Source organism: Pediculus humanus, genomic scaffold (genome assembly GCF_000006295.1).
Source record: "Pediculus humanus corporis 1103172107457 genomic scaffold, whole genome shotgun sequence".
In the NCBI taxonomy this organism is placed as follows: domain Eukaryota; kingdom Metazoa; phylum Arthropoda; class Insecta; order Psocodea; family Pediculidae; genus Pediculus; species Pediculus humanus.
The window spans coordinates 213580-239725 of record NW_002987077.1 but is presented as its reverse complement, the minus strand read 5'-3'; the positions used below and the strand labels follow the sequence as shown (position 1 = coordinate 239725).

General features: G+C 30.0%; 6 protein-coding genes across 6 annotated transcripts in view; 5 read left to right on the top strand and 1 right to left on the bottom strand.

The window, feature by feature from the left end:
- Positions 1–2879, bottom strand: part of Phum_PHUM106910 (hexaprenyldihydroxybenzoate methyltransferase, putative) — a gene marked incomplete at both ends in the record, with an annotated part of 5572 nt that extends 2693 nt beyond the window's left edge. The window contains one exon of the mRNA XM_002424047.1: positions 2310–2879. Coding sequence (XP_002424092.1) covers positions 2310–2879 — 570 coding nt within the window. The remainder of the gene's footprint in view (positions 1–2309) is intronic.
- Positions 2880–6417: 3538 nt separating this feature from the next.
- Phum_PHUM106900 (uncharacterized protein) lies at positions 6418–11565 on the top strand (the record flags this gene model as incomplete). Its single annotated transcript, XM_002424046.1, has 13 exons — positions 6418–6493; positions 6632–6808; positions 6887–7116; positions 7199–7406; positions 7479–7867; positions 7964–8120; positions 8654–8710; positions 8970–9076; positions 9213–9354; positions 9568–10432; positions 10582–10600; positions 11297–11326; positions 11485–11565. The coding sequence occupies 13 exons, from the start codon at positions 6418–6420 to the stop codon at positions 11563–11565; spliced, it is 2538 nt and encodes an 845-aa protein (XP_002424091.1).
- Positions 11566–12161: 596 nt separating this feature from the next.
- Positions 12162–13643, top strand: Phum_PHUM106890 (rrm-containing protein, putative; the record flags this gene model as incomplete). Its single annotated transcript, XM_002424045.1, has 5 exons — positions 12162–12214; positions 12293–12624; positions 12998–13099; positions 13189–13383; positions 13519–13643. The coding sequence occupies 5 exons, from the start codon at positions 12162–12164 to the stop codon at positions 13641–13643; spliced, it is 807 nt and encodes a 268-aa protein (XP_002424090.1).
- A 628-nt stretch (positions 13644–14271) lies between these two features.
- Positions 14272–14850, top strand: Phum_PHUM106880 (uncharacterized protein; the record flags this gene model as incomplete). The annotated part of the gene is made up of 2 exons (XM_002424044.1): positions 14272–14379; positions 14773–14850. 2 exons carry the CDS (start codon positions 14272–14274, stop codon positions 14848–14850), a joined length of 186 nt encoding a protein of 61 aa, XP_002424089.1.
- A 248-nt stretch (positions 14851–15098) lies between these two features.
- Positions 15099–23053, top strand: Phum_PHUM106870 (arginine/serine-rich protein, putative; the record flags this gene model as incomplete). The annotated part of the gene is made up of 10 exons (XM_002424043.1): positions 15099–15134; positions 15242–15826; positions 15920–16094; positions 16204–16589; positions 16666–16907; positions 16993–22139; positions 22212–22312; positions 22409–22537; positions 22623–22814; positions 22916–23053. 10 exons carry the CDS (start codon positions 15099–15101, stop codon positions 23051–23053), a joined length of 7131 nt encoding a protein of 2376 aa, XP_002424088.1.
- Positions 23054–25248: 2195 nt separating this feature from the next.
- On the top strand, positions 25249–26146 carry Phum_PHUM106860 (popeye domain containing protein, putative; the record flags this gene model as incomplete). Its single annotated transcript, XM_002424042.1, has 2 exons — positions 25249–25710; positions 26138–26146. 2 exons carry the CDS (start codon positions 25249–25251, stop codon positions 26144–26146), a joined length of 471 nt encoding a protein of 156 aa, XP_002424087.1.

Sequence of the window (26146 nt, the reverse complement as noted above, 5' to 3'; positions counted from 1 at the left end):
ACACCCGCTCTTGTATTCTTCTTTTTCTTCATCCCCCTTTTTTCCTCCTATTCCTTTTTTTCCTTTTTTTTCCCTTTTTTTTTTTTTTTTGGAAAAATATCTTCTTCATCTCACTCCGTCATCATTTTCGTATCTTCGTTCCTACTATTTCTTCTCTATCTTCGATGAGGATGATGGATCGGTGTCGGTTGTCTTGCCGTTTGACTTTATTCAATGTATGCGGATTTTGTACTGGACGAGGAGGCGACTTCTCCCTTGTTTCCTTCGACGAAATCATTTCTCATATTGAAGGTCGATGACACACACACGATGTGGTGATTGAAAACGCCTCCTCAAAATTAAAATACCGACTATTTTGAGGGGAAATGGGATGAATGAAATGAGGAACGGTGTTGGTGGTGGTGGTAAGTTACGAGGTCGAAGGTCGTAGGTAGGAAGAATTTGCAGAGTTTTGAAAACGTTGCCGGATTTGCCAATTGGGTTTTCATATTTTTATAAAATCATCAACCGTGTCAGATTTTTACGTAACGTTAATTTAATTTAAATTATTTTAAAAAACAAAAAAAAAAAAAATGGCCATAATTACTCCGAATAAATTTGAAATGTGTATAAATACAAGCCGCAGACTAACATTGAAAAGTGAAAAAAAAAAAAAAAAAAAAAATCAATTAAATTTTCCCGTTTTTTTTTATCTTCAAATTTATCATTCTAACAACTTAAAATATTTATAAATTTTCTTTTTCTTTTACACAAAACAGAAAAAAATAAATAAATAAATAAACATTAAATAAGCAACGATAAGCAATCATAAACTTATTAACAAATGTAAAATAATGACACACACGCACACACACACACACGAGCAAAGAAGCATTTCTTTGGTGAAGCCTAATCGATATTTTTAACGATTGACAGCACGCCATGTTTCTTAAACATTTTTTTTTTTTTTTAAATTTTTTTTTCTGATATTCGGAGATATTTTAAGCTCCAGATGCTGCTGCATTCGTTTTTTCTTTTTTTTTTGTTGGCTACATTGACCGTTTCGTAACGTGTTGTCTGACACGGTAGACTAGACATTGTCAAAGTCATTTCAAATAAATCAAAAATAAATCAAAAAAAATTAAAGCGTTGCCAAATTAAAAAAATTTGTAAAACAAAAAAAAAAAAATCCGCGACAGCCATTATTATCGTTTTAATAAAATTTAAAAAATGACGTAAAAAAATAAGAGAGAAAAAAAAAAAAAGCAGAAAAGCCCAAAAATTGCACGCAAACATTTTTTTTGACTCACTCAAATATCTTTTTATTGCTTTTTTTTTTCCCCCCGATGCCTAAATGATTTATTGTAAATCAGGTCGTGACAAAAAATGCAATCATAATAATAATAATAATAATAATAAGTCACAACGCATGCCTAATTATTAAAAATATAGTTAATATTATAAATAAAGTTTTTGTTTTTTTAGTTCAATGTATACAAATTTAATAATAACATTTAATGAGGAACCTAATTTTTATTTTCTTCGCCTTTCTAACACTAAACATATGGAAGAATTAAATTTGAATTAAAAATAATAAAAAATCACAAAGCGTTTAAAATGAAATTAATCGAGATGCCTTCATGCAATCATCAATATATCGAAAATTAATAAATTTTTCCAGCAACTTTCAAATATAAAAGAGAAGCCTGACTGCCTGTCTGACTGACTGATATTGGTGAAAGTTGATATTTACGCTACCAGCAATCAAGTTGGAAACTTTAAAAAAAAAAAAAAAAAAAAAAAAACGACATGCGGCGTTTTATTTTTATAGGCAACAGAAGGGCTTTTTTTCTTATTTTTATAAAAATAAATAAAAACCGAATGAATTTGAATTGACGGCAAAGTCTGTCGTAATCAAATGAGAATGGATGGGAAAAAAAAAAAAAAAAAAATTTTTTTTTTTTTTCCCTTTTGTATTGTTTGTAAGGATGTTCATTTGAAAACGACACGTTCGATACCATCAATTCAAATATATAAAAAATTTGGCAACACTTTTCGCGACCCAATGGCGGCCATCCGGCAATATTTTGAAGAGAATTCGAATCAAAGTGGAATTTTCAATAATAAAATAAATAAATAAATAAATAAAAAAATTCCACTTTGTCCGAATTAAAAAAAAAAAAAAATATTCAGCAAAAAAAAAAAAAAAAAAAAAAAAAAAAACGTTCCAAACACCGAACACAAACAGTGTCATCCATATGATTTACCATATAATACAAATCCGACGTTTGTTTTGCGAACCCGAAAAAGAAATAAATTTAAATCTTTACCTTGAGTACGTTTGCACAGGACTCCAGAAATATTTCCTTTGATGCCACGTGTTCGATGACTTCCGACGCGACGACGGCATCGTATTTTTCCTTATGTCCGTTCGCATGATCTTCGATGCTTTCGCATAAATATCTGATTTTTCCAGATACGGTCGGATCTTCCGCCGCGTGGGTTTTGGCTATGTCTATGAGCTTTTGTCCGGGATCGATGCCCGTGACGTCGGCTCCGATTCTCGCGAGAGGTTCGCTCAATATGCCTCCTCCGCAACCCACGTCCAATATTTTGACTCCGTTAAGTGGCCTCGGACCGTTCGGATTTTCCACGTCCGCCTTTTTCGTATACATGAGACCATCTCTTACCAATTGAATTCTGAGCTTGTTCATCGAGTGCAATGCTTTCAAATCCCCGTGCTCGTTCCACCATCCGTCGGCTATGCTCACGTGTTTTGTGATTTCTTTTTCGTCTAACGTCGATATTTTAGCTTGTTCTTCTTCCAAAATTGTAGTCGTAGATCTAGACGATAAAAAAAAAAAAAAAAAAAAAATTTCATTTATATAATAATCAGTCATTACTACTACTACTACTACTACTACTACTATTTGGCTTATTGTACCGGATAAAACAATTACTAATAAAACTAATGTTTTAATTGGTCAGGTGTGACCTTTTATTAACGGGGCGATTACTAAGTAAAAACCTGATGTATCATTATTTTACCAAAAGTTTATTGTAAGCAAAAAAAAAAAAAAAAAAACACATTAACGAAACTAGAATAAAAATTTTAAAAAATCTAACACGCATGAAAAACATTAAAAAATTTATTAATAATAATAATAATTATTATTAACATATTCTAGAGCAAAAAATGAAAATTTTGAATTGTATTTAAACTCGGTAAGCGAAGTACAATAATTTTTTATTAAAAAAAATCATTTAATAATTTAATAATTTCCATTATATAAATAATTGAGTGAAATTTATTATTATTATTATTAATGAATTGTTGCATTCTTTTTCTCTCTCTCTCTCTCTCTCAGATTTTTATTTTAATTGGTAGCCATTTTTAACCTGGAATATATATATATATATATATATCTAAAGTGATCAAAGAATTAAAAAACAATTTAAACATTTCCCTCCCTCCCCCACTACGAAAAAAAAACAAAAAGTCTGAGAATGTAATATTTGACGGTTATTAAGGCCAACGGTTTTTATTTTCATCAAAACTTGCCTTTTTTTTTTTTTTTTTTTAGAATTAACCGCCAATTCATATTATTATTATTATTTTTTTTTACCGATAGTTACCTCAGGCATTCTACGAAATACAAGCTAAATATAGATTTAGACAGGTTTTCAATACCTTGAACTCAACTTACAAAAGCATTATTATTATTATTATTCAATTTTTCTTTTCGACATAAACTATTTTTAATGGATTAAAAAAAAAAAAAAAAAAAAAAAAAAAATTTTTTTTAAAATTATTCCTTCTCGTTCAAACATATCTTTGTCCTGCTTTTTGCCACACAATCCCATTATTTCCTCCCTTTCAAAATCAAAATAATTTTTTTTTTTTTTTTATGCAATAATTTAATTAGTGGGGGGGATTGAGACATGTATGTCTCGGTTTTCGCGCGACAAGGTTGCTTATAATAATAATAATAATAATACATTTCACTAAAATTCGTGTATTGTGCCCCAAGTAGAGCAGGAAGTTTTATTTACTGTTATAATCAATCAATCAAACCTAAAAAAAATGCCTTACAATTGCTCAACCCTTTTAGTTATTATATTATAGCTTAATAGGAAATCGTAACCAGAAATTCTTTGTATGCAATTCTTGTGAATTTTAAATTCTTTGCAAATTTACGTAACTTCTTACATCAAACTTTTTCTATTTGTTTACCCGCCCGGGGGCACCTTCCGTCTTTTTTTTTTTTTTTTTTTTTTAATGGATCCGACCGAGAAGAAAAATTAATTAATTTTAAAACTTTCTTTTTTTTTTTTTTTCTAATCAAATTATCGATTTTAAATGGTAAATTTTCTTTTCTTTTCTTGCCCCAATGAATTGCTGACGACAGAGAATTGAAAAAAAAACATTTCGAACGCCATTTGACATTAAAAACTTATTCTTTAAAAAAAAAAAAAAAAAATTCTTCAACGTTGTAAAATGTCGGAAACGTATTTTTTTTTATCGACATAATAATCATAATAATATTTAAAATGTTATTACACCCGTGACGCAATGCCATATTTTTTTTCATTTTTTAATTATGAATTTAAAAAGACTGCAGTAAAATAACAATAATAATAATAATAATAATAATAAAAAATAATGTGCATCATTATCCGAATAGATTAAAATAAGAACAAATACAACTTATTATCATCATCATCATAAGAGTTTGATAAATAAATAAATAATAATAATAATACTAATAATTAATTTTAATAACTAATTAAATTTAATAATTATTTTGTTTTTGATGAATAAACGATAAAAAATAAATTTTAATGAGATTTCTAAAGTAAACAAATATTTGTTGTTGTTGTTGTTTTTTTCTATTAATTAAATTAATAACTAATTAAAAATTAAATAGAGACAATAGCTAATTGTGTACATACATTGAATTGAAAAAACAAAAAAAAAAAAAAAAAAAAAAAAAAAAGAAAAGTTCGATAAAATAAAAATATAAACTTTGGCACAATAAATCCTTTTCGAAAAAAGAAAAGACGAAATGTTTTAATTAACTGAATACATATGGCATTGTGATGCATTCATATATATATATATACATAATTTCCTTGTTCATGAAAATAATTATTTTTTTTATTTAATACACAATAAATATTTTTCTTCTCTTGCTAATAAATATTTATATACCTTCAATGACATTTCAGCAATTATTTCATGACATTCGTCATTCGTTTAATTGGGTATTACTTAAAATATTTTATAATTTTAATAAACTTAATTGAAATGATTTTAATAATTCAAATTGTTGAAAATGAACATGAAAAATTTTTTTAATAATGTCTATAATAACCAAGCTTTGTAAAACATTTATACAAGGAAACAAATTACAGAAATAATATTTTCTTTGAATTGGTGGTTATGCATCATTTTACCAGGAACAAAATTGAATATGGTTAAACAAGTTTGTTATAGTAGAAGTAGGGTTGGAAAAAAAAATATTGATGTTAGATGAAGTCATTATATATAGGTTAATTATAGACTTACAATTATTACAAATATTTCATAATTATTCATTGTTGAAATGAAATTATGTTTTTCCGGAATGAAAAATAAAAAGAGAATTATCCATGTATACAGAAAACAAAACTAAAAAATATTTAAGTGCCTCGTGGCAAATAAAAACTCAATTGTAATTTATTTTAAATGAAAACGATGGAGAGAAAAAAAAAAAAAAAATGAAGCGCATGTCATATCTGGTATGAAAAAAAAAAAAATTTATAATGAAAATACTTCAATTAAAATTATAACGCCTATTGTAAAATACGATTCCTATAACAATAATTTAACTTGAAATGTTGAAAATGTAAACAATTTAATACAAATATTTATGAAAAACCATCAAAATTTTATATAATTACCTGTTTCGAATGAAATTTTTCAAGGCAAAGATGCTTCTGGCAGTTGCTCTTACTTTAGCGATATTCATTTTATTATTTAATTTTTAACAAAACAAGAAATACTTAATTGTTTTTTTTTCTTTTTTTTTCTTTTTTTTTTAAATAAATTTAAACAGAAAAAAAAATTTTTCTTTTTTTAGGTAAAATTTTTTGACAAAACGAAATTCCCAAGCTCACAAACTGACAATTTATTGCAGAATGAAAGTAAAGGCCCAGGGCGGCAGAATAAAACGGCATATCGATTTTACCGACCTCTATGAATAAAAAATTTTATGCGTCAAAATGTTATGTAAAAGTTTTATCGGGGCCTTTTTTTTTTATAATTAAACGCATTGGTGGTCGATATCCGGTTTCTCTCTTAATTTGTTGTTTATGATTACTCTGGTACCGTCTGTTTAGGTGGTGATATGGGTTGGGTTTTACCTTAAAAATATTGAAAAACCTTATAAACCAAAAATGTGGACTGGGCAACAATTTTCTACTGAATGGGCCCTCAACCCTTCAGCCTACAAAAATGTTTCTCACGAAGATGGTATGTTCTATAATAAATTAGTTCGGTGAAAAAATGAATAGTTTTCTCGAAAAAATTTAATAATTTTTATACAAAAATATTTTTAAATATGCTTAAATGTATTTGCAATTATTTATGAGTTTGACTTTTTATTTTAAGTTGATTGGGCTGCACTTGCTCAACAATGGATACAAATGAAAGAGTCTCTACCCACTAATGTTGCCACGACTGTGACACCAGCACCACCACCTCTCCCTGTTGATCCAAAGTCTGATGCTAACACCAAAGAAAAAGGAGAAGCTCCAATGGATGTTGAAAACGATGAAAAAGAACCAGGTTTCATATTAATTTTACTTTTTGTCAGCATTATAAATGGATAAAATTAATAATACTCTGTTTTCATATGTTTCCTAGATGTTAGTTGGAATTCTTGGAATAACTGGCAGCAGTGGGGTTGGAATTGGAGTGGTATGCCAACAAATGCAGCTTCTGGTCCAACAACAGCTCCTCCTGTTCCCTCTGATGTTGCAACAGCATCAACTACTCATGGAAAAGACAATTATGGTTATACAAGTTTCATAGATCCTGCTATAGCACCCACTATTGATTATAATCATGGAGCTGTAGCTGAAATTTCAGATAATGTTAATATAATTAATTGCCTTTGATTAAATTCAAAAATCTGCAGACATTTAATTGACCAAAACATATTGATGTATTTTGTAGACTGTTGGTTTTTGGAGTGGATCTACATCTGAAATTCCAGGTGGGCCATTAACCAAAGAGGGTCATCTTCAAAGGCCTTTTATTAGAAATTCTAGGTATTCTTGGAGAAGGTTAGATCGAGATAGAGAAAGAGAAAAAGACAAAGACAGAGAAAGACCTAGAGGAAGTAGTATAAAAATGGAGGAAAGTGATATTGTCGAAACGTTAGGTAGGTACCCTTTTTGCTTAATTTATAATTTATGTATTAACTTGACATTATAATTATTCATTTATATTTTAGATGCTGCTAAAAGAAAACAACTTCCTGCTTGGATTAGAGAAGGTTTGGAAAAAATGGAAAGGGAAAAACAAAAGAAGATGGATAAAGAAAGGCAAAAAAAAGAAAGAGAAGAATATTTGCAAAAGAAAAGAGAAGAAGAAAATGTTTTAAATTCCATGGAAAAAACGGAAATAGGCAAAGTAGAAACCATTAATAAAATAAAATTAGAAAATGAAGTAGAAGATTTTAAAAGACAAATGGAGAAAAATGTGGTGAAGCAAAGAAAATCAAGATTTCAAAATGTAGGTAGTCCTGAAAACACTGAAGCAAATGATAAAATAGATAATAAAGAACCAAGTCCTGCTCCTCCTGAACCTCCAAAATCGAGGGAAGAATTGATGGAGGAGGTTGTAAGTATTTCAGATTTATTCTTTTTAAAAAAAAAACGAATGCAAATATTTTTTTTTTATTTTTTTAAATACAAAATTTTTTTTTTTTGTAAATAGATGTTAAAAGTAAGAAGGACTTTAACTCAAATTCTATTGGATGTAACAACTGAGGAAATGACATCTGTGGCACGGGAAGTGTATCAAAAAGCTCGGGCCAAAGGTACAAGTTTTTATAAAATTCTACAAATGGTATTTAAACCGATTTTTTCAATTGGTTTGTATTTTTCAAATAAACTCAAAAATGACCACAAGAATAAAAGGATAAAATTGGTTAACCGAATTTTAAATAATAATAATAATAATTTAACAACGCGATTAACTTTTTTTTATAAAATATATATATATATAATGAATAATTTATAAACAATATTTTTCTAGTCCAAGTGAAAAAAAAATAATAATATATTTTGACGTCAGATTAATAAAACAAAAAAAAAAAAAAAATAAACTTTAAAACATGATATAAATGATGATTTTAATAATTCACGATTTTGGAGCATCGATGAATTTAAATTTTAAAAAAAAAATCCAAATAAAACACACATAAAATTATTTAAAAGAGAAAAATAAAAAATAAAAAGAGAATCGCTTTTGTAAATGTATGTAAAGTGTTTTTTGAATTCAGGAAGTTGAAAGCAGTTGAAGATGGCTCCACGAGAATTCTATTCTATTCTATTTGATTTGTTTCCAACCTTGTATTTTGACTTTAAAATATCATTTACTAAATATTTTATATTTGCGATTAAGCTCCAGCCATGCGTCTTCGGAAGACCCAGGCTTTAGCATCGATTACCGGGAGATCTGGTAAGTTTTGTCTACGCTTTTTTCTTTGTATATAAGTGTTGATGCAAAAAAAAAAAAAAAAAAAAAAAAAAAGGTCGAAGCCTTCGTCTTAACCCAAACACACACACACACACTCACACCTTGAAGAAGGAAAAAAAAAAAAAAAAAACTGATTTCTGGCTTTGGAAGTTTATTTGAAGTCAGTTTAATTGTTCCCTTAATTATTTTTTCCCTGTCCCCCTTCACCGTAAATACATATTGTATAAGGTTCATTTAACAGGTCTTGGTCTGGGGATATACGGAAGTGATGACAGCGAATCGGAGATAAGTGATCCTGAATCCAAATCTTCAAGAAAAATAGATAGTGATTCCGAGGCAGAACTTCAGGTTTAAAATTTTTTTCTTTTTTCTTGTTTTTCTCCTTTTTTTTTTTTTTACGAACTTGTATTTAAATTTAAATTTAAATTTAAATTTTTTTTTTTTTTAGTTTCAAATACAAAAAAGAAAAGAAAATTTTATGAAGACTGCACAAGAAATTGAATCGAGGTTGGCCGAAGAAATGGAAAAAGAAAAACGGAATTCTGATAATAATTCATCCGATAATGACGAGCAAGGGCAAGTACAGAACGAGGATGAAAAATCAAAAATCAAATCGGATACCCACGGTAAGCTATTTATTACAAATTTTTTTTTATAGATTTTCAGCAGTTTATTTCAGGTAAAATCGGGGAAAATCGGAAAATTTCCATCAATTTTTCATTTTTCCTTCTTTTCTTGTTTTCATTATTGTTACATTTGCATTGGCAGCTAATTGTATATAAAATTACAAACAAGTTAATGTGACATATCTTATGTTATACGTTTTGTGTCTGGAACAGGAAAACGCGAGTCGTCACGTAATCAAGGGCATTCGGACGAAGGAAGTGGTGGTAGGCAAAAAAGGCGGAAATTTGTCGAAGAACCCGATGAAAGTGGTAGGCATAAATCGTCTAAAAATAAGGCTGATTCTCATAAAGGTAGGAAAAATTCTGACTCGTACGATTCGGATGCCGACACAAAAACCTCAGATGACAAAAATCAGAAAAAACGGCGGAAACAACACGGAGGCAATGACGACGACGACGACGACGAAGACTCCGATGATGCAAGTCTCCGATCTAGCAATTCTCATTCCGTTAGGAGTAAAAGAACGAAAAAAAAGAGAGATAGAAGCAGCAGTAGAGAAAATGATAATTTTAGAAAAGAAAAGAAAAAGAGTCGGAAGTATAGTGATAGAAGTAGTAGTGAAAAAACGGATGGATACGGTAAAAAGCACCGAGGTAGAGATGATGATAGTAACGAAAGTGACGTAAGTGAAGACAGAAGAAACGAAACTCCTAGAACAAGTAGATCTCGAAGCCGGGACAGAACGCGGAAAAATAAGGGCACCGACGAAGAGCGATCTTTTAGTAGAAAACGTCGAGATAGTCAAGAATCCGATAGGCGGGATCGTCGTTATCGAGATAGGTGGCGGTACAAAGAAAGTAGTTACGATGGGAAAAAAGACCGAAAATACCGGGGGAAAAGCGGGAGGTATTCACAAAATCGCGAGGATGAGTACAGGAGTAAATCTAGGAGCGGAAGTCGTCATAGGTCTAGAAGGCATAAAGATGATCGCAGTCGAAGGAGTAAAAGATCCAGGTCTAGATCACGTCACAGGAGTTCGAAAAAGAGAAGGAGTTCATCAGCGAGCTCTAGCGGAAGGTACGGTAGTTCGAGTAAACCTTCTTCCAGGAAGAATTATTAAAAATATTTTTAAATAAAATTCTTATCGGATTTATTTTCAATTACATAGGTAAAAAAAAAAAAAAAAATAAATAAATAAATAAATAAATAATAATAATAATTTCGAGACTTTCAGCTAGACATTGGGTGTAAAGTCCATTTGACATTAATTCGCTCTCTTTTGTTGATGGCTGTCGGAAAAAAAAAAAAAAATGATTTTTTTTTTGTAATAATCTTTTGCGTGTTAATGTGCGAATGAATCATCTTTTAACTACTTTTCTCTCTCCCTCTCTCTATCTCTCTCTAATGACTTTTCTGTACTTGATTTTTCTCCCAACAAAAACATTTTTTAATCAGTTTCTTTTTTTTTTTTTTTTTTTTTTTTTTTTTGGGAAAATAATCAATAATCTCATCGAATACTCTCCCATATGTGTTTGTAAAAACTTGAATTTTTCTTTTTTCTTTTTTTAAATAATCTTTTAAAATAATTGTTTATCTTAATTTTAATTAACATGTATAAAATGAATTATTGCGTTAACCGTTTATGCGTACTAATTAATATGTTTGGATGGCTTTATACCTCTTGGCTAGGTTCAGATACCTAAATGGGGATCTTAAATCCTTAATGTGTTTTTGTCAGAATTAATCGTTATATAAATCAATTCTTGGCTCACTCACTACACGTTTCAAAACAGAGATATCATTATTAATATTACCATCATCATCATCATCCACTGAATCATTATTATTATTATTACTACTACTTGTTTTTTTTTTAGTGTTTAAATGACAAATGAGTTTTTTTTTTTTTTTTTTTTTTTTGGAATTGTAAATTTTTTTTAGGATTTTTTATGTCTTCAAGTGCCAAATGTGGTATAATTTGATTTCTTTGTTGGAGAGTGAAAATGTTGTTGATGTACAAACCCTACTACCTACCCCCCCTTCCTTTGTTTTTTTTTTTTAAATGATTTTTTTCTCGAAAAGAAAAAAATGTTATTTCCTAATTATTTTAAATAAAAATATTATTTTAGACTTTAAAATGTAAAATATTGAAATTTATTTATTTTTACCTTCTGCCATTAAAAGCCACTTGTAAATTGCAATTAATTTAGTGTATTTTTGAAATTAAAAAAAAAAAATGTAAGTCTTTAAAATTTTTTTAAGAGGAACAAATGAAATTGAATTAATGTTAAATGTACTAGTAAATGTATTTTGTATTTTTTGTGACAATGTAAAAAGGCGTACGACATGGCAAAATATATATAAATAGCTTTAAGTAATATATTAAAAATAAAAACATTTGAAATATGCAATTTTGATTTCAAGTTCCTCACAAAATACAAGTATTATAAATGGAATACGTTAAAATTAAAATCAATACATTACAATTATACAACTTCACGATATTAACTTCCATAAAGATTTACTTGTTAAAGAATAAATAATACTTGCGAGTCGATCGAGTTTTTTTTCCTTTTGTACAGTAAAAGAAAGTATATCTGTAAATATTTTAACTTATTTTAATTGTGTTAACGTTTCCCAACGTTTTAATTTTTGTATGGTCAAAATTTATTTATTTACTCTATGAAAAATTTCATATTCATTTAGTCGGTTATAATGAAATACAATGTAAACGAAAAAGTATTGAACCAAGTTACCTAATAATTAATAATTAATTTTGTTGATATAGTTTTGAAAAATATTAAATATGGGTACCTTTGTCGAAGACGATGCCATAAAGCTTATGGAAGAAATGACCAGGTATAAAAATTTAATTTCTTATATTTTTTTAAAATGCACTTGCTAAAAATAACCTCAAAATTTATTGGGTATTTTTAGATTTGAGGCAGAAATTGCTTGCAATGTAGCTCCTCTCGGAGTTGTATCTCAATCTCGTCATATAATTGGAGCAAACACATTTGATCTTATGCAAAAAAAATTAGAAACCGTTGGTAAAACTAAGACTGATGGTACTGTTGTTGATACTTTGGCGGCCTCTTCTGAGAACTTATCATTGCCAATGACTGTGCCTCCTCCTCCTCCTCCTCCAGTAGGAAATTTATCTTCAAATTTTTCTGGAATTATTCCACCAATATCTGCATTTACTGGTATTCCACCACCTCCACCACCACCCCCTTTTATGATACCACATCATGTTCGCCCTCCTAAAGGTAAGCTTAACTTTCTTAATATGTATTGAAAATTAATTAATTTTGAAAAATAAAGTTATTTAAAATTTTTTAGCTGCTGTACCTCCTGTCACTAGAGTACCACCACCTCCTCCTCCAATAGTTGGAAATTTTAATTTTAGAGCTAGACCAGTTATTATAAGGCCTGCACAACCTGTTGTCGTGTCAGCTGCACCTACTAAATATGCCGAAAGTGAGGCTAATAAAAATATAGATGAAGAATTAAATAATTTTCTAAGTGAAATAAGGCAAGAAGAAGAGGAAATGGAAAGGAATAAGAGATTAAAAAGTGGTGCTAAAAATATGGCAGATTCAGTGAAAGCTTCGACGACTGTTTCATTTCATCCCGTGTTAGGTCAAGATGGCAAGAGTAAAAAAGAGAAGAAAAATAAAAAATTAATTAGAATGGCAGGAGGTCAAACATGGGAAGATCCTTCATTAGCTGAATGGGAAGATGGTATTTTTAAAATTAAATATATTATTAAACTTTTAAATTTAATTAAATTAATTTGGTAATTATTAATTAAAAATTTTTTTTTTTCGCAGATGATTTTAGAATATTTTGTGGAGACTTAGGTAATGATGTGACAGATGAAGTTTTAACTAGGGCCTTTAATAAATATAATTCTTTTTTAAAAGCCAAAGTAGTCAGAGATAAACGAACAAATAAAACAAAAGGATTTGGTTTTGTGAGTTTTAAAGATCCTCAGGATTTCATAAAGGCAATGAAAGAAATGAATGGTGAGTTTGCATTAAACTAGTGAAGTTTATAATTTTTTTCCAGTATTGATTTATATTAATTAGTTTTAAATAAAATTTAGCAATAAGTTGCAATACTATAAAATATATATAAAGTTTTAAAAATTTTTTTTTCAGGACGATATGTTGGTAGCAGACCCATAAAACTTAGGAAATCTACTTGGAAAGCAAGAAGTATGGAAAATGTAAGAAAAAAAGAAAAAGAAAAAGCTGCTCTAATTAATATTTTAACTGGAAGATAATAATTTTCTAAATGTTTTAATATTTTACTATTGTACATTAAACTTTTCTTATTTTCAGAAATTTTTTTATTAGGATTTTAAGTTATTTTATATGTATCAATTTAAAAACAATATATATATTATTAACAAATGAAAAGTTTTTATTTATTATAATTGTCATATTTTGGTAATTATTTAATAGGTATTTATTACTACGAAATACCTGAGGTAGCGGGTAATTTTCATGACAATCACGAAGACTTACAATAAAAAATTTTTAATAAAAAAAATTCCAAGTATTTTCGAATATTAAAATAACGATTGATTGACTCAAAAATATTAAACATTTTTAATAGTTCCTTTTATTTATATAAAAAAAAAAAAAGAATTGATTAAAAAGAAATAGATTTTTTATAAAGTCTTTTTTTATAGTAAGATTTATTCTTAATTAAAAAAATTAATTATAAAAATTGAGGATTATGTCAGAGGTAACCCTACATTAATAAATGTAACCATGTTAAGAAATTCCACCGGCTTCTTGATTGAATCTTTTTTTCATTTTGACGTCACGTTGCCATCTCTAAGAGGAGTAAAACTACAACATAGTGTCTAGTGGTTCAAAGATATTTGAATTTGAAAAAATTCAATCATGAATAATGAAAAATCTAAATCAAAGAATAAAAAGTTAAAGTCAATGAAAGCTAATTCGGGATCAAATTCAAATGCCCAGGACGAAAATTTGTGCTCAGATTCAGATGTAAGCTAATTATTTACTTGCCAAGTATAATAGGCATATTTTACTTGGGAAAAGTTAATCTATAGAATTTTATAACTTTGCTTATGAGTAGGTTTTTTATTTTAATTTTTTTTATTTTAAATATATTATATTTATTTTATAAATATAAAATTATATGTAAGTATTTTTGTGTTAAGCCAATTTCATAATGATTTGACATAAATAGATCAATATGTAATTTCTCTTATATTTTGACATTTTGTGGTTACTTGAATTTCTTTTCTAATTCGTTTATATTATTTTTTTGCAATCTTTAAAAATTATAAAAAATCTTCATACATATTAAGATGTAACTTTAAATAGGTTTGTCATTTTTAAGTTTTGAAAAAAAATTTTTTTTTAAATATACATTAGTACTACTTTTTAGCGGCGTATACTACCGCCATTGTGTTTACATCACAATTTTTAGGCTTTTTGGTACCTGTTCCATAAAAGTAAAAAAAATTTTTGGGAAATTTTATTAATAATTTATTATGAATTTTTAATTAAATTTATATGAAGTGCTTACATTTTTAAATCAAGAGGACAATGTAATCCAAAAATTAAAGACATCAAAATTTAATGAAGTAAAATAATTATTATACATTTCTAGTTGTTTTTACAATTTTTTTTTTACCTTAATTGTTTTTAAATTATTAATTATTAAAATAAAGTGACATATTTTTGTTATTAGACTTAAAATGAGTAGGCATCACATTAGTTTTAAAATCATCAATGTAGTTTTCTAATAATTACAGTATAAAACTGTTATTTTTTAAAAATCATTATGAATTTATATTATTACTTGATTAATAAAAATTTATTTTTAATTTGATGTTTGCAGGTAGAAGATGATCATGAGGATAAAAATAGAGAAGAAATTGTTTCAGATTGCAGTGACTCTTCTTTAAATTCCCAATCATCATCTAGTTCTTATATTAAACCTGTCAAAATGTCTTCTAAAGTAACAGATTTGTTGACTGATACATCCGATAGTGGAGATGAAAACAGTGAAAAATGTGCTATTTGTCTTCGTTCAATTAATAATCAAGAAGTTGGAAATCCAGAGGGATGTGATCATTTATTCTGTTCTGTTTGCATTATTGAATGGTCAAAGAATAGTAATGTTTGTCCTTTGGATCGTCAACAATTTTCAATTATCTTAGTTCGTAAAAACAAAGATGGTAATTTGGTAAAGAAAGTGCAAGTTGAAGAGCCGCAAGCATCAGGACCTGAAAATGTTGATTTACTTTCAATGAATGATACTGTTTGTGAAATATGTGGATCAGGTGACAGAGAAGATATTTTACTCTTGTGCGATAATTGTGATAAGGGTTTTCACACGACATGCCTGACACCACCATTAGAAGATATACCAGATGATAATGAATGGTTTTGTCCTGATTGTGATTTTAGGACAATTAGTAGGGTATAAAACTGCAATAATTAACACATAATAACTAATAATATAATAAACAAGTACATTATATTTAATTTTTTTTTTTTTTTATCTTTATTTCAGTCTGAAGCTGTATCCAATTCTGGGCTCGATGCTTTTTTGAATAATGTTTCGGAAAACTTTCGAACGCTCAGACCAAGGGTTCAAATGGTTCGGACTAGACTTTTAGAACGTATAAGAATCACTGTCAACAGAATTGTTGCAAACTACGTATTTAGCGACAGCAACGCTTCTGAAAGTGAATACTTATCTGATGAGGTAAATACAATCATTTTTAAAAAAATACAATTAATAATGAAAAATACGTTTGTTTGTAAATTTTAAATTATTTTTTTTTAAGACGGAAGATTCAAGTTATTCTTTGAGCTCTGATGATGAAAGAAACGGTGACCAACCCAGTACTAGCGGAACTCAAAGAAAAAAACTTACAAGGAAAGTAAAAGAAGAAAACGTCAGCTCGAGTAAAACGAAGAAAAAAAGAAGTAAAAGTGTTAGAAAAACAACTAAAACTAAGAAGCGAAAAACCAAAACGAATTCTGTAAAAAGAAAAAGGCCCGTAAAAAGAAGAAAAATTGGAACGACTAAGAAAACTAAAAAAAGAAAAACAAGAGCAAAAAGTACTAGAACGAAAAGGATAAAAATTGAAAATGAGGATGGAACTATTACCGAAAAAATAGTTAAAACTAGGGTTTACAGACGGAAAAAGCAAAGACGGAGAAAGAGAAAAGTAGAAGTGAGATATCTTGTTTTTATTATTTTTTCTATTACTCATTTTAAAAAAAAAATTAACTCATTCATTTTTCTTTCAGACTGTCAGTCCAATAAAAAGAAGACTGAGAGTTAAATCAATTAGAACTCCGAAAACTCCAAAAGGTCGATTAGCATTAATGCTTGGAATGGTTGCCCCTAGAAATCCTAAACAATTAATACCAGATGTTAAAATAAGACCTAATAACAGTTTAAGAGCAATGGATTTAAATCGCTCCAGAGCTGGAATACCAAAGCTTCACATTTTCGGACCTAAAAATGAATTCCAGTATTATTCATCTGAGTAAATGTCTTTTGAACCTTGTCAAAGTATGAATGTTATTAAATGAAAATGCTGTGACTTATTTTTGAATGCGTTTGATTTTTAGATCGGAACACGAAGACATTATCGGAGATAGTTCCGGAGGCGTTGCCACCGTAGCTCAACAACGGACAAACATTTCTAGATATCGTGACCGCAAGAAAGCAGTTTTAGCTCTTCAATCTGCGCCGCAATCTAGCTCCCCAAAGACTAAACATGTTATTGAGCCTCCCACAAGTGAATACGTAGATGTTTTAGGCAGTATTCTTGACAGTCAAGCTATTTGGCATTCGAAAGATACTAAGAAAAATATCAAAATAAATCCTGATGGAAGCATTGAGGTTATAAAAAACAAGGATAACGTGCCTAAATCTGAGAAGAACACGACAGACGTTCGAGAAGCAACTTCAAATAAAGTAGCAGTTCAAGCTCCTATGTATCCAGGATCCAGTAATCGACCTGATAGTTTCCGCTCGTTTAACAGAACGACTTACGGAGAAAATAGAAACAATCAAGATAACATGTTTTCTCCTAGAAATGGTCAAAGTCAAACTGGTGTCGGTTACAGTCGATTTGGTGGACCACCTAGAAATGACCGTGAGGGTTATGCAAATTATTTAAATAACATCCCACAAGGACCTACTCCATTTTGTAGAGGAGGTCCTCCTCTACGGTTTCGAATGCCTCCTCGTCAACAATTAAGAAGAATTCCTTTTCCACCTCGAAATCGACCTATTTGGCAACAGGATGAAGATGAAGAAGAAGCAGCCGATAAAGAAAAAACGAATAAAAAAGAAACATCAGGAGAAACCGAAATAAAACAATCCAAAACTCAAGAGGAAGAAGACATTGATTTGTACAGTGACATTGAAACTAACGCTGATAAAACAGATAATTCTGGAGCAGAAGATTCTGCTCCAAATTATCCTGCTTTAGGTCCTCCCCCCGAGCCTTCTGCATTTTTACTGAGTCTCGATGAAAATGGTGAATTTGGCGATGGAGGAAATAAAAACAAAAGTGAAGTATATGATCCAGCCGAACCATGCGATAGCGAAGATGAAATGGTAATTGATGAAAATCACGAACCATCATCATCTACTCCTGATAAAAAAGAAACTGAATCTGAAGAAAAGGCAAAATTACCGACTACAACTTCTTCTTCACTCACTTCTAAGAAAAGTGATGAAACTGTAAAAGCTAGTCATCAGAGAGCTTCCTCCGACGATGACGAATATTGTCCAATTTTTAACATTTATTCATCGGCCACTAGAGAATTTTCTCAAAAGGAAGAAGATGAGCGGCAAAGAGAAATAGCAGAAGAAAAGAAAAAAATGGAGGGGATAAAATTGAAAGAAGATGAAAAATTAAATCCCATAAAAAAAGTTGAAGAAAAAAAAGAGGAATTGAAAGAAATTAGCGATGCAAAAGATTCGGAAAAAAATGACGAATCACAAAATGTTTCAACAGTTCAAAACTTATCGGACGATGAAAAAAGTAAAGAAAAGGAAAAAGACAAAAGTAAAGAAAGTAACTGTGACCTTGAATCAAAAACCGAAGACAAGGCTTTATTTTTAAAAGAGAAAAGTACAAGTCCCGAAACTAAAAATTCAAAAAGAGTGACGAAAAGTCGGTCTAATAGTTTTTCAGATAGTAACGAAAAAAGAGACCGACAAAGTATTAGTCCTAAATTTGGGCGGAGCAAAAAGTCTAAGAGTCCAAGTAGCTCTCGTTACAGGAGCTCTTCCCCTGAAAGATGCGCAGAAAAATACAAAAGATCGAAAAGAAAAAATAAAAAATACGATTCTGATGATTCGGAGGATGATTTTGAGAGGTCGGACAAAAACCGAAAAAGTCCCAAAGAAAATAGATTAAGCGATTTTAACAAAGATGGTAAAGTGGATCGAAAAGAAAGAGATAGAGAATTAGAAAACGATAACTTTACGAAAAAAATTGCTGTTGGTTTGGAAGGGTTGGATGTAGAACAGGTTTCTTCGGATAATGAAGAAGGAGACGGTTTTAGTGATAAAGGAAGTCTAAGTAGTTTGTCTTTGTCGGATCTATCTCAGCATAGTAGAAAATCTAAATCGCCGATTCAAATTCAGAGAAAGAAGAAAAAAAATAAAAAACATAAAACAAGGCGATCGGAAAGAGGAAAAGGAAATCACGAAGAGGGAGAAATTGATGACAGCGAAAAAGACAGACTGGATGAATTTTACGCTTTAAAAGGTAAAAATGAAGAAATTGAAAATGAAATGAGGTCAAAAAGCCCAGAAAAGAAAAGGAGTCGTAGGTCTATGTCATCTAGTTCAGAGAGGCAAATACTTGGCAGTAAAGAAAATAAAAAATTTACTAAAGAAAAAAATAAAGAAAGAGACTTATCTTGGAAAAAACCATCGAAAAAAGACAAAAACTATCGCGAAGGGAAAAAACGGTCAAAAGATAGGGGAAGGAGTAAAAGTAATGAAAAAAGGAAGAGTTTAAGTCCTTCGCCTAAAAAAGAGAAAAAGAAGAGTAAAGATCGTAAAAAGAAAACGGATAAGAAAAAAGACATCGAAAGGTACGACGTCAGGAAAATTGTAAAAAATAAAGAAGTTAGAAAAACTGATGCGTTCGGGAGAGATTTGATTTCCAAATCCAGGTCGTTAAGTCGATCTCGGAGTCGATCTCCAATGCGCGAAAGATCGAGAAATATGTTACGTAGAGATTCCAGGTCTTTTTCAAGGTCTCGTTCGCGGAGTTATAGAAGAGGTCGTTCTCCCGTACGTCGCCGATACGTTCGATCGAGAAGTAGAAGTCACAGTAAATCTGTTCGAAGATCTTATTCAAGATCGAGGAGTAGATCTCGAAACCGGAAAACAAAGAAAAAAATCAAAACGAAAGGAAGAACAAAGGCTAGAAGTAGATCCGTAGGTCGGATATCAAGTTCCGTAAGTCGCGGAAGACGGCGATCTGTCACAAGATCAAGAAGTCGAGATCCCGTCAATAGAGCCGCGAGAAGTAAAAAAAGATTGAGATCGAGAAAATCATGGTCTAACCACGCCTCAAGGTCTCCTTCATTTTCTCCCCGACGAAGTCGTTCGATTACAAGAAGTCCAGTGCATGTGAAAAGGTCTTATTCTAGATCGGCATCATCAGATTGGTCTAGGGGTAGAAGTCCTTTGCCCCGAACATCATCACTTGAAAAATTAACAGTGGTTCTTACGACAAAAGAGAAAAAGAAATGGAAAAAGAAGAAAGAAAGTAAAAAGGTGAGAAAAGATGAAAAGAAGAGGAAAAAAACTGGGAATTCGAAAGAGGTGTTTGCCTCTGGTGATAATGTTTTAGTTAGTGTAAATTTTAGGAATAATAATAGTGCATCAGGGAACAATAACGTCGCCGTAATAAGTTCTGATAGAAATACTCGATTAAATTCGGTATCCCCTGTTCCCGGTGCAGAAATATCACGGAAAAAAAAGAGGGGGTCGGACTATGAGTCTGAAAGAGTGACAAAAAAAGTAAAAAAATCAAATGTTATTTCTAAAAAGGTAGTCGATGTTGCTTTATCGAACGCTGGCTCAAAGCGAGCTAAAAAATTGACTAGGTTAAGTGAAAAAGATGCCGAAGTTATTCTTAATCGTAAGCCGGTTGCTGTTATTGATCTGGATATGTCACCGTACAGAGAACAAACTCCGTCACCTGTAAACGTGGTAGTTGTTAGCGATAGTGGGAGCGGAGACGAAGGCAAAGAACATACTCCTCAATTACCGATTACTCGTGTGACACCGAATCGAGAAATAGAAAAAGTCCAAGAAGTTATTCGTAGCGAATCGGTCACCGTTTCCGCTTCAAGTAGTCCCATTGAAAACGGTTACGTTCCTGCTTCCGGTCCGAAAACTCCTCCGGAACCACAGATAAAATTTTCAATTGCCAAGCCGCAGCAGTTAAGACAAATAGCAAATCCGTTGGGCGATGATGACGACGATGATGAAGTCGACGAAGATGACAGGGAACAAAGAATTGAATCGTTAGATCGGCGAATCGAAAAAGAATTGGATAGCAGAAATGAAGTTTCTCATAAAGGACCAAATACTCCTCCTGGTCCGAGAGGACCTTCAACGCCAAAAACGTTGCCTTCTCCTCAAACTTCACCGGATGCATACGATCCATTCGAACCGACAAAATCGAGATCACCTTCCCCTAGTCAAGCGGATAAGGAAAATCGTCCAAGTCCGAAATCAGATGAAAAAGACGGTCAAGTTTCTGTTAACATTGAAAGTGAAAATTCACCACCCGACATGATACAGCATGCAATGAGTCCTGAAAGCGCAAAAGAAGTGACAACGGAAAACGAAGATGACAAAGTAGACAGTGTTGAAAAATGTGAAGCAATATCCGTAGTGGATTGTTCCTCAAATAATGTGATGCCCGTTCAGACTTCCGGTGCTTTAATGACAGACATTAAGTCAAATGAATCGCCTGAAAAAAAAATAAGCATAGTATTATCATCATCATCATCATCATCTCAAATGAAAATCCCATCAGTAACAGTTCAAAAGTCTTACACTCCGGTTTTGAAACAAATTCCGGTTGTGTCTGTCGTTTCCGCTCCTCCACCCACTTCTGCCAATTTAACTGCTTCCACGGATATGTTCTCTATGCCGTCTCCGACGAAAACAACGAGGCCGGGTACAATGACTACTCAAAGCCTTCAAATGACGGGTATACAAAGACTTCAGCACCGTTTGGGATCGCCTGTAAATCGAACCCCCAACTCGGTGAAATCCACTCCGGAAAAGCATTCTACCCCGAGAGCGGATTCGAGCGAAGTATTCACATCTGGAAATTATCTCGTTCGTAATGTAAATAAAAGAAACGGGGAACAAGGGAAGCAACCTCGTCCTCTGCAGGATGCAACCAACGAAACCATTGATATGACCATGGATCTGGATGATTCGCCCTATTCTCCCGCGTCGAGCGAAGGCGATGATTTGTTCGATCCTCCCATCGAATCGTCAAAACCTTCGCAATCAAATTTGAAACCTGCACCTTCTTTCAAAGGATCTGCCAAAGGTCCGAGAAAATCACCCGCCAAACAGCTCAGTAAGTTTGATCTATTATTCGGAAGCAGCGGTCCGAATCTATCTCCGATAAAAGGAGGAAATAAGAAGTTTTCAAAAGTGAGTGGAAAACCTTCGTCGCCAAAAGCCATTCCTTCAAAGTCTCTAAGCAAGAAAGGTACGTAATCGAAGACAAAATGCTCGAAAATACAAAAATTTTAAAAAAAAAAATTTTTTTTCTCGTTTTCAGGTACGACTAATAAAAATTTCATGCACAAAATGGACGAGGATCAATTGAGGATATTGGACGATTTACCCAGTTCGGCCGTCGAATTGCAAGTCAAAGACAAGGTACTTACTTTTATTTCGCATTATGCTTTGCTATTAATACATGATCTTACATCGTTCAAATAATATTTATGTATCTACCTGTATGTGTTTTGACAGTTTTTAAAGAAATTAAACAGGCAGGAGAGAGTTGTGGACGAAGTGAAAACCGTGCTCAAACCTCACTACGCTAGAAAACATATTACCAAGGAAGAATATAAGGACATATTGAGGAGATCTGTGCCCAAGGTAACGAACTCTGTTGTGCCCCCCCTCCGCTTCTCCTTTTAGACTCGATCGAAACGGAAAATGATTATTATTATTATTATTTTAGATTTGTCACAGCAGAAGCGGTGAAATAAATCCGAGCAAGATACAATCTCTCATCGAGGCATACGTAAAAAAATTCAGGCACGCAAAGAAAAAAGGAATTAATACTTCTGCCGTGGCATCCGGTGGTTCCGCCGCCGCCGCCGCCGGTGGTGGTGGTGGTGGTCCTGCTAGTACGGGTGCGATGAAACCAAAAGTAAAGTAAGTGTAAATTAACGAGGGGGAGTGGGGGATGGGGGGGGATTAACTTCGAAAAGGAAAAAAAAAAAAAAATACATTTTTTTTTTTCGTTTGCAGGAAAACAATGTTCAGTTGATGGAATTATTAGAAAATTGTGCTCAATACGTCTTTTTGTTCGATATTCGATTTCGCTTCCCGTCAATTCGATACATGATTCGATTGTTTCGAGATTCCATAAGAAGAACGCATTCGTGACGTCACGTTTTTTTTTTTTATCTCCATCCTCCATATTGGATTCGTGTGTATGTGAAAGTGGTCAAGTGCAAAACTCGATAAAATAAGTATTTATTTAACGCGCAAAACACAATGTTGTAGTTTTTCTTTTCTTTTCTTTTTTTTTTTTTTTTTTTTTTTATTAAATATTATACAATGTAGAGAATTAATAAATATTTGATCCTGATTAAAGGAAAATTCACACGAAAAGAAGCAGATTTTCCATTAAAAATTAAATTTCAGGATTGCGTTTTGTATTGGGAAAAAAAGGAAAATTCGAGGTCGAAAATAAGTGTTATTTATCGTATCGTAAATTTAAAAAAAAATTGATTAATTGGTTTATTATTATTATTATTATTATTCGCGATGGTTTGGTGTTAGATTTCGTTTTTATTCCTCCCCCCCACTTCCCCCCTCTGACGTATCGAGCCACGAATGAAATAAAATATGAAATGAATTTTTTGTTGTAATTTTCCCCGCGAAACAAAAAAAAAGGAAAAATTTTCACGTCGATCGATATATATATTATTAGTCTCAATTTTCACGCATTGTATAATATATACATAAATACATAAGTACATAAATACATAAATATATAGAAAATTTTTCCCTTTTCTTTTTTTTTCTTACTGCTTTAGACTGCTGGAACGTACGTAACGTATTTATCGATTTTTTTTTTTTTAAATTGTTTTTTTTATTGGTCACTCTTCTGCTGTCACGTCAAAAAAAATTTAATTAAAAATAAAAAAAAAAAAAATTTTAATTAAAAAAAAAAATTAGAATGAATATTAATTATATAATTAATTTTTATATGTTTATTAAACAAAAAAAAAAAAAAAAATTTATTCCTATACATATATATATATATATACATATATTTATTTAATATTTCAATTATTGTATTATTATTATTATTATTATTATTATTATTATTTTAATTTAGTTATTTAAAACTTTTTTTTTTTTTTTTTTTGAAAAATAAATAATAATGAAGTGATGTCGAAAGATGTCGCACGTAAAAAAAAAAAATATTAATAATAATTAAAATGAAAAAAAAAAAAACTTTTTTTAAAAATAATTTAGTGTTGTGTTAATTATATATATATATATTAATATTAATAATAATAATAATTTTTAGTCAAATTTATAAAATCTTTTTATTTATTTATTTTCAAATTCTTTCCTTTCCACATTTAATTTTTATTTATTATATAATACGGTGAGTAATAATCGGAATTTTTTTTTTTTTAATTGTTTGTTTATTATTTTTTTTACTCAAGTATAATAAATTATACCTTAAACCTTTAATTATACCTTATAATATTAATTTTTGTTTTGTTTATTTACCAAATTGAATTTTTAAAGCATCTGATTTAGAGTTAATAAAGGATAACACATAACTCTAAGAGTTATGCTTGATAGTTTATTGAAACGACAATAAATAGTTTTTGTTATTATTATTATTAATTCGAATCATAATTTATTTGACAAAAAGGTATGACATACAAAAAAAAAAAGATAAATTTCAGTCATAAAAATTCTCTTTTTTTTTCCCAAATTTAATTTTCAATTTGAAACAGTTGACGGTTGAAAAATTGTTTTAAAAATTCCACGACAGATGTCAGGAGTGTAGAATATTGTTTATATTATTGAGATATCTATCATGGCGGGGCTACTGTCAAAATAATGTTTTTCTTTATTAATTTTTATCACAATTAATTATTTTCGTGTCGATAGTGTAAAATATGTTTTAAACATGTGGTTTAAATTAATACTTAGGTGAAGTCATTTAAAAAAAAAAAAAGGAAATTTTTTTTTTAAAAAAAAAAAAATATTTTATCATGAAGTGTTTGGGAGTGAAATGATATTAAAATTTTTTTTATTGATTTTGAGTTGAAAGAGATTTTTCACTCATAATAATCACTTCTGACATTTAAATTTTTATTTTTAGTATCAAAAGTAGCCCTCAGAAATAAATAAAAAAAAAAAAAAATGTTAACATGAGACACGGGTATTTTTATATGTAAATAAGTTTAGTATTGATATATCAAAACTCAAAATATTATATATTTTTATTTTATTTTATAACTAAATCTCTTACATGCCTTTTTTCTGTTTTTTTTTTCTTTTTTTTTTGACTTAAAGTCAATATAAAAATATGGTGCTGTTAAATTAGTATGGAAATCACTTTAGTGGATTCTGTTAAAAGTGGAAATCATAATGAAGTTAATTTTACTTGGCAAACTCTGACAACTTCTGTCATGGGAATATTAACAGATAGTTATAATAGTAAAATGGATGAGTATCCAACTGGTAGTACCCACAATATGTCTTTCATTGCATCCATTTTCGGGGCTTCCGTTTGCCTCAAATGGGAGCCAGTCAATCATGTTTACTTCCAATTAGCAAATACATTTTTCTTCTTGTCTTATTTGGCACCTAATGGAATGTATGGAATACTGTACCTGAGGTGCACTTTACTGGTTGGCTGTGCTTTTTTCGCTCTTTGGGGATGGGCTATATTTTGTTCTTTTGATGCCTTTTTGTGGAATGCAACTTTTGTTGCCATAAACTTTGTGCAAGTGTGCATATTAACATACCACCTTAGACCTATTAAATTCACCAAAGAAGTTGAAGAGGTAAGCCAATATTAGAAAAAAAAATTAAGTGAAAATAATTTGCATGCTTTTCGAGTTTTTTAATTATTAATCGCATGGTGAATGTTTTAATGTGTACACTTTTCGATTTTATAAAAATCCCCTTAATTAACACAAATAATCATTTAATTATGATTGAAATTTAGTTAAAAAATATTAAAATTTTGATTTAAAAATAATAAATTAATATTTTAATTAAAAAATAATTTATTTTTGAGGCAAATTTTTTATTATTAGAAAAAAAAAAAAAAAAGAGAATCAATCGTAACTGCTAATTGTTATAAACTATTATTATAAATAAACAATTTTTTTTACAAATTTGTTTTTTTCTCTTTAGTAAATTTTGTGGTAAAAAGAGAAATGCTTTTATCTTCGATAAAAAAAAAAAAGTAAAAAAAAAAGGTTACAGATAATCTAA